Source organism: Mobula birostris, chromosome 20, assembly GCF_030028105.1.
Source record: "Mobula birostris isolate sMobBir1 chromosome 20, sMobBir1.hap1, whole genome shotgun sequence".
Taxonomy (NCBI): domain Eukaryota; kingdom Metazoa; phylum Chordata; class Chondrichthyes; order Myliobatiformes; family Myliobatidae; genus Mobula; species Mobula birostris.
Window position 1 is genome coordinate 16,405,314 of NC_092389.1, and position 21,473 is coordinate 16,426,786.

Sequence of the window (21,473 nt, forward strand, 5' to 3'; positions counted from 1 at the left end):
CCTTCTGCTCCTTTTATTAGTAAAGGACTAAATAAACCCTTGTTATGGTAGTACATGGGAGACTTCTTCAAAAGGCCAATGAAGCCAATGGGAATCCAGGGTAAATTGGCAAATTTGATCCACAAATAGAAACATAGAAAACCTACAGCACAATACAGGCCCTTCAGCCCACAATGCTGTGCTGAACATGTACTTACTTTAGAAATTACCTAGGGTTAGCCATAGCCCTCTATTTTATCTAAGCTCCATGTACCTATCCAGGAGTTTCTTAAAAGATCCTATCATACCTGCCTCCACCACTGTTGCCAGCAGCCGCATTCCACACACTCACCACTCTGTCTGTCTGTGTGTGTGTGTGTGTGTGTGTATATATATTAGAAAAAAATTACCCCTGACATCTCCTCTGTACCTACTTCTAAGCACCTTAAAACTGTGCCCTCTCGTGTTCGCCATTTCAGCCCTGGAGAAAAAGCCTCTGACTATCCACACGATAAATGCCTTAATAGGTTGAAGATGTAGGACAGAGTGATGGGAGATGGATTTTCTGATTGGAAGTATGGTATAATGTACCATAGATATTGGTGCTTGGCTCCTTATTATTTGTAATATACATTAATAATCTGAATTTGAATATAGGAGTTATGATCAGTAAGATCACAGAAAACAAGTGACGATAGGAGGAAAATATTGGGCCATTGATCAGTTTGTAAAATGAGCAGCACAATTTATAGATAGAGTTTTATCTAGATACACTTTAGGATCAATAATAAGGGCGGGACACAATGAAAGGTACAGATGGACCTTGTGCACATCTAAGGGTTGCTGAAGGTGGCTGCAAGGGTAAAGAGAAGAAAAAAAAGTACAGGATTCTAACTTCAGTATCTATTATTTACTATTTCCTTTATATTTTCACAGTTGGAACAGTAGGGTTGCCAGACAGGATAGTAGGATGCTCCTCTTGCGGGACGTGGGAAGGCAGAGAGACGTCCAGTGTCCCTGACAACATCACCTGCAAGAAGTGCATCCAGCTGTAGCTTCTAATAATCTGCATTAATGAGTTGGAGCTGGAACTGGATGAACACCAGATCGTTCAGGAGGCTGGGGGCATGATAGATAGGACATATAGAGAGGTAGTTACACCCAAGATGGAGGACATAGGAGATTGGGTGGCAGTCAGGAATGGGAAAGAGGTTAAACAACCAGTGCAGAGTCCCCTTGTGGCCATCCCCCTCAACAACGGGTATACCACTTTGGATACTGTTGGGCCAGATAACCTAGCAGAGGAAAGTTACAGCGGTCAGGTGCCTGGCACTGAATCTGGCTCTGTGACTCAAGGGAAGTGAGGAGAATAGGTGAGCTGCAGTGATAGGGGATTCATTAATTAGGGGGACTGAAAGGAGGCTCTGTGGATGAGAACAAGATTCCTGGATGTTATGTTGCCAGAGTCTGGGACATGTCGGATCGACTCCTCAGTATTCTTGAGCAGGAGAGTGAGCAGCCAGAGGTTGTGGTCCACATGGGTACTAATGACAGGTAGGAAGAGTAACAAGGTTCTGTAAAGTGAGTACAGGGAGTTAGATGGTAAGTTAAAGGACAGGACCTCCAGGCTTGTGATCTCAGGATTGCAACCTGTGCCTTGTGCACACCACAATGAGGCCAGAAGCAGGAAAATAATACAGTTTAACATGTGGCTAAGGAGCTGATGTAGGAGGGAAGGTGTCTGATTTTTGGATCATTGGGCTCTCTTCCAGGGAAGGTGGGATCTGTATAAAAGAAACAGCTTGCCCCCAAACTGGAAGGGGACTAATATCCTAGCAGGAAGGTTTGCTGGTGCTGCATGGGACGGTGGGGGGTGGGGTGGTGGTTAAACTAGAGTTGTGGTGGATGGGAACCAGAGTGTCAGAATGGTTAGTGGTGAGGTTGTGAAGACAGACTTTGTTAAGACCTCAGACAAAGTCGGGAATCAAAAGATTGAATATGGTGCAATTAATGCCCTGAGCTGCGTATACTGTATTTCAATACAAGAAGTATTGTAGGAAAGGCAGATGAGCTCAGGGCATGGATTGACACGTGGAATTATGATATTTGGTTGCAGAAGGGGCAGGACCGGCAGCTCAGTATTCTGGGGTTCTGTTGTTTTAGATGTAACAGACTGGGAGGGATTAAAGGGGGAGGGGTGGCGTTACCAGTCAGGGAAAATGTCACGGCAGTGCTCAGTCAGGACAGACTGGAGAACTTCTCTAGCGAGGCTTTATGGGTGAAACTGAGGAACAAGAGAGGTATGACCACTTTTATGGACCACCCAACAGTCTGCAGGATTTAAAGGAACAAATTTGTAGAGAGATTGCAGATTGTTGCAAGAAGCATAAGATTGTGCACAAGGAAGCACAAGGTAGGTGAATTTCACTTTACACGTATTGACTGGAACTCCCATATTGTAAAAGGGCCAGATGGGATAGAGTTTGTCAAATATATTCAGGAAAGTTTTCTTAATCAGTACAGAGAAGTCCCAAAGAGAGAGTGTGCGACACTTGATCTCCTATCAGGGAATGAGACAGGGCAAGTGACAGAAGTTTGTGTAGGGGAACACTTTGCATCAAGTGACCATAATGCCATTAGTTTCAAAGTAAATATGGAAAAAGATAGGTCTAGTCCGTGGCTTGAGATTCTAAATTGGAGAAAGACTTATTTTGATGATATCATAGTGGATCTGGTGAGTGTGGATTGGGACAGGCTGTTTCCTGGCAAAGGTGTACCAGAAAACAGCCTTTAAAAGTGACGTGTTGAGAGTACAAAGCTTGTATGTGCCTGTCAGAATAAAAGTAAAGATAACAGGTCATGGCCCTAGTTAATAAAAAAAAGAGATGCCTAGCAGGTATAGGCAGGTAGAAACAAATGAGGTACTTATGAAATGCCAGAGAACACTTGAGGAGGAAATCAAGAGTGCTAAAAGAATGCATGAGGTTGCCCTAGCAGACAAGGTGAAGGAGAATCATAAGGGATTATACAGATATGTTCAGAGCAAAAGGATTGCAAGGACAAAATTGATCCTCTGGAAGATCAGAATGGTAATCTATGCATGGAGTAAAAGAGATGGGGGAGATCATAAGTGGATGTTTTTGAATCTGTACATGTATTTACTTGGGAAACATTCAAAGGGTCTGTAGAAGTGAGGCAAAGCAGCAGCAAGGTCATGGACCCTATATAGATTACAGAGGAGGAAATGTTTATTGTCCTAAGGCAAATTAGGGTGGATAAATCCTCAGGGCCTGACAAGGTGTTCCCTTGTACCTTGTGGGAGGCAAGTGCAGAAATTGCAGGGGCCCTAGCAGAGATATTTAAATCATCCTTCGTGACAGGTGTGGTACCAGAGGATTGGAGGAAAGCTAATGTTTCAAGAAACTAAGAAATTATAGGCTGGTGAGCCTGACATCAGTAATGGGGAAGTTATTGGAAGGTGTTCTGAGAGACCGGATATATGAGCATTTGGATAGACACGGACTGATTAGGGAGAGTCAGCATGGCTTTGTGCATGATAGGTTGTGTCTAAGCAATCTTATAGAGTTTTTTGAGGAAGTTACCAGGAAAGTTGATGAAGGCAAGGCAATGGATGTTGTATACATGGACTTTAGTAAGGCATCTGGCAAGGTCCTGCATGTGAGGTTGGTCAAGAAGGTTCAGTCGCTCGGCATTCAAGATGAGGTGGTAAATTGGATTAGACATTGGGTTTGTGGGAGAAGCCAGTGAGTGGTAGTAGATGGCTGCCTGTCTGAACGGAGGACCAGTGGAGTGCCACAGGGATCAGTGCTGGGTCTGTTGCTGCTTGTCATTTATATCAACTTCCTGGATGATAATGTGGTAAACTGTAACAGCAAATTTGCAGATGACACCAAGATTGGAAGTGCAGTGGACAGCAAGGAAGTCCATCAGAACTTGCAGTGGGATTTGGACCAGCTGGAAAAATGGCAGGTGGAATTTAATACAGACAAGAGCAAGGTGTTGCACTTCGGTAGGACCAACCAAGGTAGGCCTTACACAGTGAAAGGCAGAGCACTGAGGAGTGTGGTAGAACAAAGGGATCTAGGAATACAGGTCCATTAAGCAGAAAGGGCCGTAAAGGAAGCTTCTGGCATATTGGCTTTCATAAATCAAAGTATTGAGTATAGGAGATGTAATACATTGGTGAGGCCTAATTCGGAGAATTGTGTGCAGTTTTGGTCACCTACCTACAGGAAAGATGTAAATAAGGTTGAAAGAGTGAAGAGAAAATTTACAAGGATGGTGCCATGACTTGAGTACCTGAGTTATAAACAAAGATTGAATAGGTTAGGACTTTATTCCTTGGAACATAGAAGAGTAAGGGGAAATTTGATAGAGGTATGCAAAATTATGAGGGTATAGATAGAGTAAATGCAAGCAGGCTTTTTTCACTGAGGTTGGGCGGAACTACAACTAGAGGTCATGAGTTAAGGGTGAAAGGTGAAAAGTTTAAAGGGAACATGAGGGGAAACTTCTTCACTCAGAGGGTGGTGAGAGTGTGGAAGGAGCTGCCAGTGAAAGTGGTACACGTAAACTTGATTTCAACATTTAAGGAAATTTAGATAGGTACATGAATTGGAGGGCTATGGTCCGGGTGCAGGTCGATTGGGATTAGGCACTTTAAATGGTTCGGCATGAACTAGATGTGCCAAAGGGCTTGTTTCTGTGCTGTATTTTTCTGTAACTCCACGACTGTGTCTGGGGCACAGGATATGAGCAGAGAGGTTTTGCTATACCTTTATGTTGGTTAGGCCACAAGTGAAGTTCTATGTGCCATACCAAGGGGAAAATGCAGTAGCGCTGGAGAGGGTGCAGAAGAGATTCACCAGAATGTTGTCTAGGATGGCACATTTCAGTTATGAGGAGAGACTGGAGAAGTTGAGTTTGTTTTCCTTGGAGTAGAGGTGACTAATGAATGAGTTATGTAAAATTATGTAACATCAACAATGTTCAGACAGTGTAGAACATTGGGAAGAAGTTTAGAGGGTGCTTGAAATCTGCAACACACATCCTGAGTCATTGATGGAAGTGGGTACTTTCACACATTTAAGAAGGATCTGGATAAGCATTGAAATGGCAAGGCATAGAATGCTACAGACCAATTTTTGGTAAATATGATTAGCCTAGATTGGCAATTGGTCATCAATATGGACATGAATGGCCTGTTTCTAGGCTGTATGAATCTATGAACAAAGGTGTAATTAACAGTGACACAAATAATTTGCTCAATTTGGGTTTACTGCCATAAAAGTGTTTACTTGGTGGTTTAAAACATTTCTGTAATAAAGCAGGTGAAGAGTTGGAATTTAAGGAAATAGTCTGCGGTTTGTCTATATGCTTTCCACTGTAACAAGGGTAGCTGATCTTCTCTTGAATCTTTGTTTAGTACATTTTAGCATTTTAACTGGTTGCATCACCATTTGGTATGGAGAGGCCACTGCACAGGATCGGAAAAAGCTGCAGAAAGTTGTAAACTCAGCCAGCTCCATCATGAGCAGCACTAGCCACCCCAGCATCGAGGACACCTTCAAAAGGTGATGCCTTAAAAAGGCGGCATTCATGTCCTGGGTGACTGGGTCATGCCTTCTTCTCATTGCTGCCACCTAGTAGGAGGTACAGGAGCCTGGAGACACACACTCAATGTTTCAAGAACAGCTTCTTCCTCTTTGCCAGCTGATTTCTGAATGGACAATGAATCCATGAACACTACTAAACTATCTTTACCTCTCTTTTTGCACTACTTATTTAACATAATTTTTATATATGTATACAGGTACTTATTGTAATCTATAGTTTTTATTATGTATTGCACTGTACTGTTGCCACAAAACAACAAATTATGACATATGCCATTGATACTAAACCTGATTCTGATACATTGTGAAACACTACTATAGATGAAGGTGACCTTGGATTAGTAAACAGAAAATATTTTCAAAATATGAAAACTTAACCATTTCAAATAGTTAACCACAATACTGCAACATTATCAGAAAGCTTTTGAATCTTCTTTTTTCAAATGATGTGTGTGTTAGCTTATCCAGAAAGATTTGCTTAATAATAGATTGCTGTATTAATCTGTACAGTCTGTCTTAATGGAATTTTAGCAAGCAAGAGTTAACTGTATGTGTTCTCCATAAAGTCTAATTTTAAGTGGCCTAAGATGTTGTACTCTTGACTTCGAATGAGATGATTGTGGCTTTGAAACACTCTGTGGATTAAGCATGTAATTAGGATGGTGATTCAACAGAACACAAATGAAGTACCATCAAAGAAGCAAGAATAGAAATTTGACCACAATACTTGTACTAAATGTACAATTTTGTGTCTGCTGCACATTGTACTGTTTCCAAAATTCAGCTCATTTCTTTCAGAATTCAGTTTCAGTGAATTCAGGGTGTAATACTCAGTGTCTGTGTGTCTTTTCCAAGTGACAGAATGTGAGTTTATACCCAGTGTTTTTCTGATGAAATATTGAACTGAATTACAATCTGTCTACGTAGGAAGATGTAATTGATCAAGAACAGAAAGTTCTGTACTTGGCCTATGCCATATTCCTTCCTCAAAGCAAAAATGCAGAAATATCTTTATTGCCTTTTGTATTCTTTATTCAGTATCTTATTATTTTATCACCATACCAACTTATTTCATACTTCGTACAAAAGCCCTTAGGTCAAACTTTTCCTACACCCCATTAAAATTAGTGCCATTTAGTTTATATTTTGCCAATCTTAACTCTTGCCAGATATAACATTATGTTGAAAGATCTGTCATTATCTATTATCTTGCTATTTTTCCAACATGTCTAATATGGCATTGAATAATTGTATTCCAGTCATTTTTCTGCAACATACTGCAAGGAAACAAGCTCCTTTGATGTATACCTATTATTAAAAGTTGTTTTCTGTAATCATTTAAAGATGTGGGCATCACTAAAAGGTCAACAGCCACTGCTCATCTGTAATTTCCCTTGGACTATGGTCCTTATAGTTAATGCATCCTAAAACATTTGATGTCTTCCTTATGAGATATGATCTTTATTTGGAAACTGAATACAAAAAAACTATAAATGTTGGAAATCTTAAATAAAAACAGAAAATGCTGGAGCTTAAAATGTTTGATATTTCTCTTTCTATAAATAACCTGAAACTTCAACCGTGTTGCATTTTCCACAGATACTGCCTGACCTGTTGATTACTTCCAGCATTTCTGTTTTTATTCTTAGTTACTCAAATGCCAGAAATCTACCCTTTCGTCTGTTTTCTGCACTGCCTACAACGGTTGAATGTTCCCATTGCAGCCATATAACAGACAATACAAGCAACAATAGGCTTCCCAGCAACAGCATCTAATATAAATTTATCCCTGTCTCTGTTCTACCTTTAAAAGAGCTGACTCATGATGAGGTAAATTCCAGATGTTCCAACTGCACTCCTGTCATTTCAATCAGGTGCCTGTTTAAAGTGCAAGCCTGGATTGTGAGTGTCAGAATATTTGATATTTCTTTGTGATTTGGAGGGAGTACTCTGCCCATTGAGCCTATGCCATCTCTGAGGGCAATCTCAACAATCCCCTTTGCCTACTCATCTCTCTGTGATTTATTTTCTCTCACAAACCCTTAATGTCTTGTGCCACACACTGTCAGTAGTAATACGATATTACTACACTGTAATCATGCAAATTTCCACTAGGTGCTCTAATTTCCTCCCACATACTAAAGGTGTGCTGGTTTGTACATTATTGGCTACTATATTGTTAGGGCAATTTTAAGTAGTCAATAGCAAGTATGAAACTTGAGTTCAAAAGAAAGAGACAAAGACAGAGAGAGCTTGGGCCCACCTGTTTGTTTGTACTGGACTGTTTGACTGTGTAAGAAGTGATCAAAATCTCTCAAAGTCAAAGATCGGAGCTTCGATCAACATCAATCACACACTTGATTGGAAGCCAGTGAGAACTGGCCAGCCTCAGTTGTATAATATCTATCCTCAAAGTAACTGGGGATTGTAACGATAAAGTCAGTTAGTTCGATATGACTTTGAGCTCTTGTTGTTGATTTAAAAGCAATATTTCTGCAGGAGAATGCACAAACTCCCAGTGCAGATTGAAGGCTTGAGACCTGGGTCACTGAAGCTGTTTTTATTTATACATTGATGATTTTTTTGTCCTCCAAGTGCTGAAGTTCTAGAACAAAAACATAGAGGCACAAGCTGAATTATGCCTTTTTATTTTATGGAGAATACTTACAATATCCAAAGCAGAAAATGCTGTAGTAAATTACAAAAATATACATTTGCAATTGAAATGAGAAACTTTAATTTGTGCTGCATTATGCAGGAAACAGTGTTATTACTTACATGTCATACTCTACATTGAAATGTGAGCGTGACAATTCAAAGATGACCCCTTGAAGATTTAAGTGCCTTTAATTTTACTAATGAAGCATCTTTAGGGAGAAGAAAACTTCAAACATAGAACTATAAAAGGAAACAATATACCACAGGTTTATAGCAATTTCTTTATCCCTTTTAACATTTAGTAGCGTTTCATGTTGATCAGAAAAATAAAGCTCCATTCATTCATCCCACAATTTTCCTGTCCTTTCCACATATGACTATCAGTTAGGGCTGGATCACATATTTTTGCAGCAAACATATTGTAGTTGTCTGTTTATTTTTGTATAACCAAATTAAATACTTATGGTTTCCAATTAACATTAAAGTGGTGTGTTTTGACTGAAGTGCGAGTTATATTTCCAATGCTTCATTTAAACATGCTACTTGAAATACTACATGAAGAACAGCCGATAAATAGAATCTGAACCAAAGTACCAGAGTACAACATTCACAGAGGTTTGCATAAGGAGGAAGGTGGGTGGCAAAGAAAGAGCATGGGTCTACCTAATCATACAAAAATATTGCATAACTTGAGGTTTAGATGAGTATGCATGTTCTCCTGTTACATTAAGGATGCATGTGTATGCTCCTCCAAATGCTGGTATATTTAAGATCCCGAGCAGCCCCCTATTCAACTTATTGTTTAATTTTAGTTCTGATGATATATTCTTTTATGTCTTGTTCATTTTAAGCCTGAATAACTTGTATTTAATTGAACCAGAATCTGTTGTCTTGAGGAATTCATCTGGTATTGTTAGCACGAACCTATGACATGGTTTTATATAATCACATTAATATCTCCCTAGTTTCCACAGCTTACAGGCATTGAACTAATTGGCTACAAGTTGCAAAATGTGGAAAGGCGTTTTATTATATTGCATTGGTATGTGAATATGTCAGTACAAAGCTGTCATGCACAGCTGGTACAAGAGCTCAAAACCTTCCTCTAGAATGCTAGTTATCAAAAAGGTGACAAGAGCAAATAATAAAATACACATTATAAATCTGTACTGCATTTTAAAATTGAAACGATGTTCTCCTAATGTGTCTTTGATGTGATACAAACATAGGAATGTTCAAAAAATTCAACATGGATGCACAAAATAAAAATAACATGAAAAATGGTGCAGGCTTGGTGTCTTAAATAAAGGCCTTTTCTTAGAATAGTCATGTTTGTCAGCCTCTGCTGAGTTCTTTTCAGATATCAATGAGCCTTCTGTACATTACAGTATTTTGCTTTGATTTTTAGATTTTCATCATTCACAGTTTTCATTTTTTACTTTAAGCTTTTAAACTTTATCAATGCCTCCTTATCCATTTGTACATTTTCAATCCAAATGGAAATATGCTTCACATTAAATCTGCAGCAGCTGATATCCAAGGTGTGCCAGATTTTCTCAGTGCACTGCTGCAATAGGTCATGCCACACAGAGGTGGCACATCAATTCACTGCAGATGTATAAATTAACATTTCTGATACTGTACTGGGTCTGGTGCATTCACTTGGCCCAGTGTTGATTTGACTGGGGGGGGGGGGAGTGGGGAGGGTCTTTGCAGTAAAAACATGAAGAATTTTCATGGGGAGAAGGAAATTCTAAGGATGACCTTGTTTGTGTACCAGTAGCTAATGACCACCATTAGATTCCCAACCCATTCTCATTGTCTCCATACACTTCAGCATTAGGAGGATGTTAAGAAAGGAAAAAATAGAGTTAGTATTCTAAAATCTGTAATTTTTCACAAACATGTGACTTGTGTTTACTTTAGGCTGTTTCAGTTTATTATAAAGCATGTGATCATTGCACATATTTTAAAAGCTAAAAGTAAGTCTGTAGTACATTTGAAGAAAACTTTAATACATGTCATATAGTTGAACTGTGTTCCTGACAAAACATGGAATCTGAAGTAGATGATGAATAAACAACATAGCGAGTTGTATTTTGGCATTTTTCTCTTTTTAAGAGATATATATATATATATATATATATATATACAATGATTTCTCTTTAAATCCCTTATAGCTAAAAATGATGCACCACTTTTAACTCTAAAACAAAGCTGCAAAAAATGACATAACCACCTGACTAATGATTAGCATTATTCTATCCCGTACCTGATGAAATAAAGAGCATCAGCTCAGACACGTAAGAAACCTCTGACATGTTTTTAACTGTAAATAATTCAACAACTCCAATAACAGTTACCCAATTCTGCTTCATAGAATTAGACAGGGCACAGTGCGTTTTGCAGCTTGGCTTCACTGAAAGAAATGCAATGTTTGTAAACGGCATTGAGCCAATGGTTCCCATCTGAATGTTAACAATTGCCGCTTTCAGATTCACACTTATGAGTAACAAAACTGATAGAAATTGGCAGTCTTTTAAGATAAACATTTAGGAAATATTCACAGAAAAAAAACTAACCTATTTTAAATACAAGTCAAAATAAAACTGACAGAAATTGTTTGCAGAACAGGAAGCTTACACGTCCCTTTTGAACTGAATTGTACATTCCCAAAGTGCTGTTACATAGTAATATGTACAGATGCATCTGAAGGTAAAATAATTACTTTTAATTCCATGTTTTTTTAAACATGCATCTGCTTTGGATATTTTTAAAATGTCATTTTTTATTTTGCATAATTTGCCTCATTTTTAAATTATGTTAAGAATGATATAGAAGCATATCATTTAAAAAATGCACATTAAAACTTCCCTGGTTGTTACTTTGTGAATCATAGTAAGTACTAAACATTTGCCGTGAAGAATGTTCTTTCTGTGTGAATGACATGAGCACAGAGATTCTTAACTATATTTGGCCCATATTGCTGAATTCCAATATGCTACACAATATCACATAAGCTGGATAAACAAATTTCCGGACTCAACAGTTAACTGCTTCCCAAGTGTTTGTGCACTATTTTTTTTAGTAAATTAGCATCCCTCACAACTAATCCTACATTACCTATGTTCCCTTATGATAGAGGAGGGCATTTTGGCCTATTAGTCTATACTGGCTCACAGAGCAATCCCATTCCCCTACCCAGTTCCCTGAAACTTATTATCTCTCAACTCCAGCCTGATTTTCATATCACCCACCTGCATTAGAGTACTTACAGTAACTAATCAGCTTGAACCAACCTGCTTTCGTGACATAAAAGGAAGCCAGAGCACCTGAGTAAAACTCCAAGGTCACACAAAGAACATACAACTTCCACCCAGCAGCAAATGTTAAGATTGACTCTGGGTTGCAGGAGCAATGAGGCAGCAGCACTACCTGATCTGTCACTAGGCCACCCCAAGATTCATTCCCTGTGCATAATTGAAAAATGTGCATTGTGGCTCATCCAAATCCACTTCCCTTTTCAAATGGACCATCATTGAACTAATATCGCAGAATACAGAGAATTGTCAAAGATCAAGTTCATTGTTAACATTGGAAACAAGCCAACATTTCATTTGTGAGACACAGAGTATATTACTCAAAACCTGTGGGTCAATACACAACATTTGACATTCAACTTGCCCTTAGCATTTGATAACTATGACATTTTTCACCATACATTGCTTAGTTTCTGAGAAAGGCAGAGCTTGATTGCATCAATACAGCACCTCGGGTCTGAATGAAGAAGCAAACTAGGTGGGATCTTGTTGAGCCATCAATCAGATTAAAGGATTGTAAAATAAATAGTGGAAGGTGTACAAGTTAGTGAAATAATTCAATATCAAAGCTGGAACAGATAGAAAAATAAAGAGAAAAACAATGGCTTTAAATAAAAAAAGAGCCAAAAGAAAAATAAATCTGCAATAAAGTAATCTGATTTAACCAAAACCTGAAGCAATGTGCAAACAATTTATTCTTAGTGCCAGCAAGGTTGACTGGTGTTAATAGCCAGTTTATCAAGCTGTTAAAAGGCTTTTATTTGAATAGCCTGATTTAACTTTCCATATCAAGTTTACTTTGACTTTATTATACAAATACAAAACATAAAGTTCTTCAATAAACTTGAAAGGGTACCCAATCAATAAATGTCATTTTCCTAAAGCTAACAGCATAAGGGTGGAGAAGCCCTTGTTGAATTACAACTTTTACATCACCAAGTTTAACTGTGTACTTGCCTAAATTTGCTGTGAATTTGGCTTTCAGTAAAGGTGAGCACCATGAACCTTACCATTATATTGTGAGTAACTCCTGGGTCTTTTTCTCTACCAAAAAAATGTTAACCACATATTTTTAATGGAAAGAAGTACAATTCCTGTCATGTGTAGACTTTTTCTGAGTTTGAAAGTTTTGTAGATCATATTTAGAAGACAATGAAGTTTCTCTTTGGAACTTGAATGCAAGAACTTTACAATAACTAAGGAAAGATGGTTTCTATTGACAATTGCCATGAACTATTACTCAACTATCATCAATATTTCCTAGGATGCTAGGTGCTATTAGACAAGTTGATGAAGTCACAAGTGCATCAGCAATAGCTCATTATTTTTCATTGCAAATAGGATGTCCCAGAGTTAGCAAATAATACCTACATGATATTACAATGGTGTCACCAGACATTTTACTGCCTTGAACAGTTCTGAGCTCAACTGAGATCACAAAGCAGTCAATAACATAACTGACATTACAGCAGCATAATCCAACTAACATAGTGTGAAAATGAGCATTTTTATATTGATAGCGACTTTGTTTTGTTCCAGAAGTACTGGCCATAAATACAAGGTAGTAAATAACAAGTTCACAGAAGAATTCGGGAGAAACTTGAGATGGTGAATGTGGAACTTGCTATCTCTTGGAGAGATTTCTTCAGCATGAAGCTACAAAAGAGGGAAAATGACTAGATGGATGTATAGGTTGGCTTAGAATATGTAGGGATGATGAAGGTTTACGTGGAAATGCATGGCTGCAGACAGCTGAGTTGAAAGGTCTTCTGTTCTGTGCTGTAAATTCTATGTAATTTTGCATATGTAATTTTATAACCAGGGTCATCTATTTTGGACAATCCTTTATAGTTTGTGCTACTTTCAATTACAAGAAAACAGCCATGCCTTGGACAGTAGAAAATCCTGGATATATTAGGGAGATACGTCACAGACTGAATGGATAAAAAGGGAAGAACTAAAGATGGGGCAGGCCTGTCAAGAGTATAAGAAGTGTAGGGAAGCACTTAAAAGAAATAAGGAAGGCAAACAGGGTTCACTGGTAGACTGGATTAAGGTAAATAAAAAAATGTTTTTATATATATATTAATGGGAAAATTAATAACAAAGAAAATAGTTGGACCCATGAGGAACAAATGGAACAATCATTGTGTGGAACCAGAAGGTATTGGTGAGGTCCTAAGAGCATTTTTCATCAGCATTCCCGGACTTTGTAGTTGGAGAATTCAGGAAAGGTGAAGGTGTAAGTATAATAGAAGATGTTCAATGTCTGAGCAGGCTTAAAGGTGGATAAATTCCCAGAGCTAGAAGATATTTATCCCATACTGCTATGGGAGGCAAGGAAAGAGATTACTGGGGCTCTGGTCGAGATCTTTAAATATTTGTATCCCAAGTGAGTTACCTGATGTTTAGGGAGTAACAAATATAGTTCCCCTTTACAAAAAGGAAGTTAATCCGATAATTACTGACTTCTTAGCCAGATCATAAACACTAGAAAGTCTGCAGATGCTGGAAATCCAAAGCAACACACACAAAATGCTGGAGGAACTCAGCGGGTCAGGCAGCATCTATGGAAATAAATAAACAGTTTATGTTACGGGCCAAGACCCTTCATCAGGACTGAAAAGGGATGGGGGGGGGGGGGGGGAAGATGCCAGAATAAAAAGGTTGGGGGAAGGGGAAGGAGGATAGCGAGAAGGTGATAGGTGAAGCTAGGTGGGTGGAAAAGGTAAAGAGCTGGTGAAGAAGGAATCTGATAGGAGAGGAGAGTGGACCATAGGAGAAAGGGAAGGTGGGGGGAAACCAAGGGGAAGTGATAGGTAGATGAGAAGATGTAAAAGGTCAGAGTGGGGAATAGAAGAAGAAGGGAGGGGGGATGGAAAATTTTTTTACCAGAAGGAATAATCAAAATTCATGCCATCAGGTTGGAGGCTACCCCAGACAGAATATAAGGTGTTGCTCCTCCACCCTGAGAGTGGCCTCTTCTTGGCAAAAGAGAAGGCCGTGGACCAACATTTCTGAACGGGAATGGGAATCCAAATTAAAACGTTTGGCCATCCGGAAGTTCTGCTTTTGGCGGATGGAACAGAGGTCCCCTAATTTACAATGGGTCTCACCAACATAGAGGAGGCCACATTGGGAGCACCAGACACAATAGATGACCCCAGCTGATTTGCAAGTGAAGTATTGCCTCACCTGGAAGGACTGTTTAGGGCCCTGAATGGAGGTGAGGGAGGAGGTAAATTGGCAGGTGTAGCACTCATTCTGCTTGCAGGGATAAGTGCCAGGAAGTGGGGAGGGACAAATGGACAAGGGATTAGCGAAGGGACCGATCCCTGCGGAAAGTGGCGAGGGAGCGGGGAGGTAAAGGTATGTTTAGTATTATGATCCCTTTGGAGATGGCACAAGTTTCAGACAATGACATGTTGGTTGCGGAGGCTCATTGGGTGGTAGGTAAGGACAAGAGGAGCTCTATCACTGTTAAGGTGCTGGGAAGATGGGATGAGTGTGGATGTTCGGGAAATAGAGGAAATGTGGTTGAAGGTAGCAGCAATAGTTCAAGAAAGGAAAACCCGTTCTTTGAAGATATCAGTAGTAAGGAAGTTATTGGGAAAAGTTTTGAGGGGCAAGATTCATGATCACTTGGAAAGGCAGGACTTAATCACAAGGCTAGCCACCACAGTTTGTCAAGATTATATTCTGTCTGACCAATCTGCCTGAACTTTTTGAAGAGGTAACAAGCCACTCCTCAAGAGGATCACAACCTTGTTGTGGTTTGGAGGTTTGCATGCCTCAATGAACCAGAGAGCTATGTTGGCTGGAGTCAGCGCTTTATGATTTGGCTTTTGGTAGGGTCACTCATGCCAAACAAGTCAAAGGTTAAAGGCCAGTCTAGGAGTGGTCCATTGGTCCTCTAGGTTTGGGGGGTTCAGCTCAATGCTAACAACCCTGACTAGTCAAACAAAATTGTTATGGAAACAGCAATGAAGAATCCTTCTACATCTGAGTGTGAAGGTATTCCTGAGGCTTCACCCAGGACTTGTATGGCTGACAGTAGTGAAAACCAAGAGAAAGCTACTGGTGTGATGAAAGAAGCCCTGAACACTGCCAAGACCAAGAGGAAAGACAGAGATGGAGGACATTCATTGATGCCCTAAACACCTGCAGGCATAACAGGCAGTAAGTAACAAGCTATTGATGAGGGAGGTACAGTAGATGTGGTTTACATAGACTTTGGTAAGGCATTTGACAAGATCCCACATGGGTTGCTGCATACAGCCCATGGGACCCAGAGCAATTTGGTTAATTGGATTTATAATTGGCTTCTCAACAGGAGACAGTGGGTGATAGTAGAGAGTTGAGAGTTGTTTTTGTGATTGGATGCTTGTAACTCATAGTGTTTCACAAGGGTCCAGTGCTGAGACCCTTGCTGTTTGTGATATATGTGAATGATTTTGATGTGGATGTAGAAGGCATGATCAGTAAGTTCACAGATGACATTAAGACAGGGTGATATTGATGTGTTGATGAAATGAGCTGAGAAGTGGCAGGTGGAGTTTAATCAGATAAATGTGAGGTGATGTATTTTGGGAACACTAATGAGGCTAGGACATATACTACAAATGGTGGGACCTTATGGAGTATTGAAGATCAGAGAGAACTTGGTGTACAAGTTTAAAGATCCTTGAAGCTGGCAATGCAGGTAGATAATGTGGTTAAGGAAGCATATGGGATACTGGTCTTCATTAGCCAAGGCATTGAATAAAAGAGAAGGGATGTTATGCTCCAACTTACTAAATCGTTCATTGGACCTCAACTGGAGTAGTGCATGTAGTTCTGGTCACCCACTATAGGAAGGATGTGAACGTGTTGGATAGGATGCAGGGGAGATTCACTGGGGGTTGCTAGGGATGGAAGCTATTAACAGTCTCTGTCAAGGGAGACTGGAGAAGCTCAATCTGTTTCTTTTGGAGCAGCGGAGCTTAACATGAAACAGGATTGGGGTATATAAAGTTATGAGAAATATAGACAGGGTAGACTGTAAGAAACTTTTCAACACATCAGAGGCAGAAAAAGTTGGAGGATATAGATTTTGGTAAGGGTAAGAGATTTAGAGGGGATCGCTGGGGAACATTTTCCTGGAATACTTTGCCAGAGAGATTGGGGTAAGAGGAATTTCTGAGAGCATCAATGAAGTGTGTAGATGACCACTTGAAGACTGTGGACAAAATGCTGGAAGATGGAATTAACATGAATGGGTGCCCACAGGTCACCATGGACATGATGGACTGAATACTTCAATGCCGAGTGACTCTCAGACCCTGTTAGTTCAAACTTATGCAGGGAGAAACTAGAGTTAACGTTTCAGCTCAGTGTCCTTTCATCAGGTGCTATATGGCCTGCTAAGTACCTCCAGTATTTTTGGATTTTTAGCTAGCAACAAATGTGAAACAGTGGATCTGTTATCCTCTCAGATAGCTAATGAAATTTCAGAAAAATATGTAGTGAGATTTTTACTTTATCTAATTCTTTATCTTGTTGATTGTTATTATCCCATATACATTTTCCTAAACAATAAAGAACTATAACAATTATAATCACAATCCACAGCTTCTAAGTATGATATCTATCCACCTGATAGGACGAATTACTTGGAAATGGTACAAATTCTTCTAAAAATTCCTGGGGATAAAGAGAATGGGGGAAAAAATCACCATTATATAATTTAAAAAGCCAGTTACAAAGTGTCCTTAAGTCTTCCAAAGCAACATTAAGGGAATTTAGCGTACATTTTCTCAGCTACTAAAACTAAACTAATTATACAAAAAAAAGTTGTTAGGATCAAAGATATACATCGAGTCAAGAATTTGTTGAATCATAAAATAGGCTGGGGGACTTAAAATGGAATTAATTTTGTTCTCAAATATTGAAATTACCAGTCTTGTAGGATTGAAGGGTACTCATCAAAGTGCATTGAACATATTCAAGGTGATCATAATACATCTCATAGGAAAGACAGCACAATCTGCACAAAGCAGATTGTCTGTTTTTCATTCAAAAAATATTTAGTTTATTAAAAACTACAGTCAACAAAGCTAAGTAAAAATAAAAGGAAACTCAAAACAAAAAATGCTAGAAGTATTAAACAAGTTAGGCAAGGTATATGCAGAAAGGATTGGGGTTAATATTTCAAGGGATGAGTTTCTGATGCAAAATCATCAGTCAAAAATATTAACTTGATCTTTCCATACATGATGCCTGACTGCGGAGCATTTCCAAAATTTTCTCTTTATTCAGATCTTCAGCATCTGCAATATTTTGCTTTTGTTTTATAAATAAATTAGTTTTTTTGTTTAGCAGATAATGTTCACACAAATGTCATGTGCCAATGTATACACCTATGATGAATTGACATCAATTCATTTCTATATTTGTCATTTCATGGAAATTTTCTCCCAGTTACCAATATCCTCCTGTGTCACTATTACTGATGAAACCAAGATATAGCAGTGCTCTGCTACTTGTATATTATATAAGCATGAATTTAGAACTATGAAAAATGTAGTAAACTGCTTATGACTAGTTCAAAGATCATTCTCCCTTTGTGAGCATTTTGGGTGTAAGTGCTAAATGTGCACAGCGTGAAATTACCAAGGAACTCTATTACATGCAATAGAATGAGATAGACGAAAAGGTTGTACAATATCAGTTAAGAATGAGCTGACTGTAAATATGTAAGAAACATATTGGGAATAGGCTAACTACCAGAAGAATCTGGAATCTTCACACTGGAGGATTGCTTCTTTGCAAAATTAGATCCAGTTGCAGATCAGAATAAAGTTGAAGAGAAAAGTAGAAAAAAGCTTGGATGTCTGTGATGCCTTTCATAGCCCTAGGTCATTTTAAAGTCCTTTACAGCCAAGAAAATACTCTTAAATTGTAGTCATCTATAGTGTAGGAAATTCAGTAGGCAACTCGTGCATAACAAACTCCCACCAACTGCAATGTGATAGTAGCCAGATAATTTTGTCTGAGTGATAAAATTGGCCAGAATACCAGTGATAGTTCTCCTGCTCTTTTTCTACCATGCTACCTTGTACCTTTACTCAAGGGAAACTGTTATAAAGTACCAAACACCTCCCCTCAAATTTCAATAACACTCCGAAACATTCAGAACATCACTTACCCAGGTCACAACAAAATAACATACAAAATTTTGTCAGATCCATAAGGAATTCACACAAAATTAGAAGGCTGCTAAGAAACATTAATGTACAAACTAGATTAATCTGTTCAAAAGATATCTGGATACATTTCCCTAATCCAGTCAGTATATGAGATGATGTCTGGTTTAGGTAATTCTACCCAGTTTGCTCAACATAATTTTCTCACGTCAACATTGGAAATGTGGGTGGGGAAGTTTCACACTTTAAATTAAAATTAATGGGCAAAATTTGTCTTTGTTTGCCAATAATAAACCCAATTTGATACCAATTATATTCCCCTTCCAACATCCTATTCCATTGAAGTAAATAGAACCAAATGTTTGTTCATCCACAGGCTGATATTTTCACACAAGTTCAGCTTAGGCAGCCAAAGATGAGTATCTCCCCCAATTAGTGAAAGCTCCCTAATGAGCCAGTAAAACAGTTCCCTTTCCCAACCAAACAGTATTCATACAGTCTGAAAAGCCCTGGTTTGAGCTGGGATCATAACAGGAACAGCTCCCATTCTTTTCATATGTGCCTGTGTTGGTCCATTCTTGTTGATCTTCACTTCCTCAGTTGGTGTGTATGAAATGAGCATCTTCTCGTCTTTGGCCGATAGTGTGCGAGGTTGCTGGGAGCAGGGGGTGCCATTTCTGATGGACTTAACAGAGCAGGAACCAGACTGTGTGCTTCCTGTACCCACAGAGGATTGTGTGCTGCTAAGCTTTCCCTTTGGTGCCTCAGCATCTTCCCTGTTGTCACACAATGAAAAGAAATAGCGAAACGTAATTAAAAGTTTCCTGCTTGAGAAATCTCTACATTCCTTGATTAAAAACTCCAACTAATTGAATAGTAGTTATTGACATGTTTTAAATACTTCCTTAAGATATTTTAACTTCTGCCTTAATTTTCTATGTAAGTCATAACCTTTAGTTTGCTCTCTGTACAATGAAAGAAAAGTTAATGATAAAATCTTTTTTTTTGCCACCTGGTTATGGTCTGAGATTACTATAAAATGATTGGCTATTCAATGTGGAGATAGTCAGCAGCTTTAAATTCCTGGTTGCTAACATATTGGAAGACCTGTCCTGGACCCAACACAGGGACACAATCATGAGGAAGGTACACCAGCATTTCTACTTTCTTGGAAACTTAAGGAAGTTCAGCATGCTCTCCCCACCCCCCGACCCCAAAATCCAGCAAACTTCTACAGTTGCACTTTTGACAGTATCCTGACACCTTGCATCATGATCTGGTACAGCAATTCAAATGCACAGGAATGTAGGAAGCTGCACAGAATAGTGGGCTCAGCCCAAAACGTGACAGGCACATCTCTCCCCACCGTGACGAGTATCTACGTGAAGTGGTGCCTCAAGAAGATGACATCAGTTATCAAAGATCACCACCATCCGGGTCATGCAGCTGTCATTGGGCAGGAGATACAGAAGCCTGAAGCCCCACGCCACCAGGTTCAAGAACAGCGACTTCTCTTTAGTCACCTAGTTCTTGAACCAACCTGCGCAATCCTAATCGCTTCCTCAGTATAGACAGACTCTGACCATTTTGACCACTTTGCAATACAAAGGCTTTTTTTTGTTTTATGCATGTTCTTTGTGTTAAAAATTTTATACAATTTATGTTTATCTTGTGGGCATTGTGTCTCTCGTGCTGCGTGCCTGTGATGCTGCTGCAAGGATGTTTCTCATTGCACCTGTGCACACACATATGATAATAAACTCAACTTTGACTTTGATGCTGGATTCCAAAGATCCCTTTCAGGTGAGGCTTGAATCAAATTAATGTCAGAAGGACTACTAAGAGAAGCTGATGACCTTGAGAACAGCTTTCTTTGATCACAATTTTAAGTGCTATCACTTTGGAGCGGACTGTAAAATTCAGGCTAATGGAAGCAGAGATTCAATTTGTTTCAAATGCACTTCCCAGACCAATCGCCTCTGCTACCAAGGAGTGTGGGGCAGTAGGTTCTCCTCCAAGCTGCATAGCAAGTCCACTAAATTGGAAATATATCACTGGCCCTTCATCGTCACTGGAATGTTATTTGATACCTCAATCCAAGATCACTGTGGGAGTACCTTTACCCGAGGGATTCCAGTGGTTTCAGCTGACAACTCACCACCACTTACCCCATGGGCAACTAGGGATGGAATAAATGCTGTTCCTTCTTTCTTTCTAGCAAGGGGCACTCTTTTATAACAATAAGGTTAATTTTAACATATTAATAGGCATTTGATTACTTTAAATGTTAGGTGCTGCCAATTGTCTGATCTTTCACAGTGCCCAGACTATAGCCTCCTGTCTCCAAACAATGTGCAGTATGATCATTAGCATAGACATTGATTTGGAGTCTGAATGCCAGTGCATCGGTTTGGCATAATGTAATACAGCAAATGGGCAAGTAGTTGGCAGCACCCACATAATGGCCATAAGATCAAGGAAAGCCCTGCCTCTTGGCGTGCTGGCTGTCAAATCTCCTACTACTGGGGTACGTTTGTGAATATCAAAAGAATTCATAAAGAAAGTCACTTAGGCCATTAAAAATAAAATTGTTAAAAATTAAAATTAAAGACTAATATTCACACAAACACCTAAAACTATTTGTGAAAGTACATTGTTCTTTGAAAGTGTCATCACAGATAGACAGGGAGGTGAAG

The 21,473-nt window shown here is 39.1% G+C and overlaps 1 protein-coding gene across 1 annotated transcript in view; it reads right to left on the bottom strand.

Annotated features, from left to right (window-relative positions):
• Positions 1-8,260: 8,260 nt before the first annotated feature.
• LOC140185083 (CXADR-like membrane protein) overlaps positions 8,261-21,473 on the bottom strand; it is a 149,998-nt gene continuing 136,785 nt past the window's right edge. Inside the window, exon 7 of the mRNA XM_072238326.1 lies at positions 8,261-19,553. Coding sequence (XP_072094427.1) covers positions 19,268-19,553 — 286 coding nt within the window. The 3' untranslated portion in view covers positions 8,261-19,267. The remainder of the gene's footprint in view (positions 19,554-21,473) is intronic.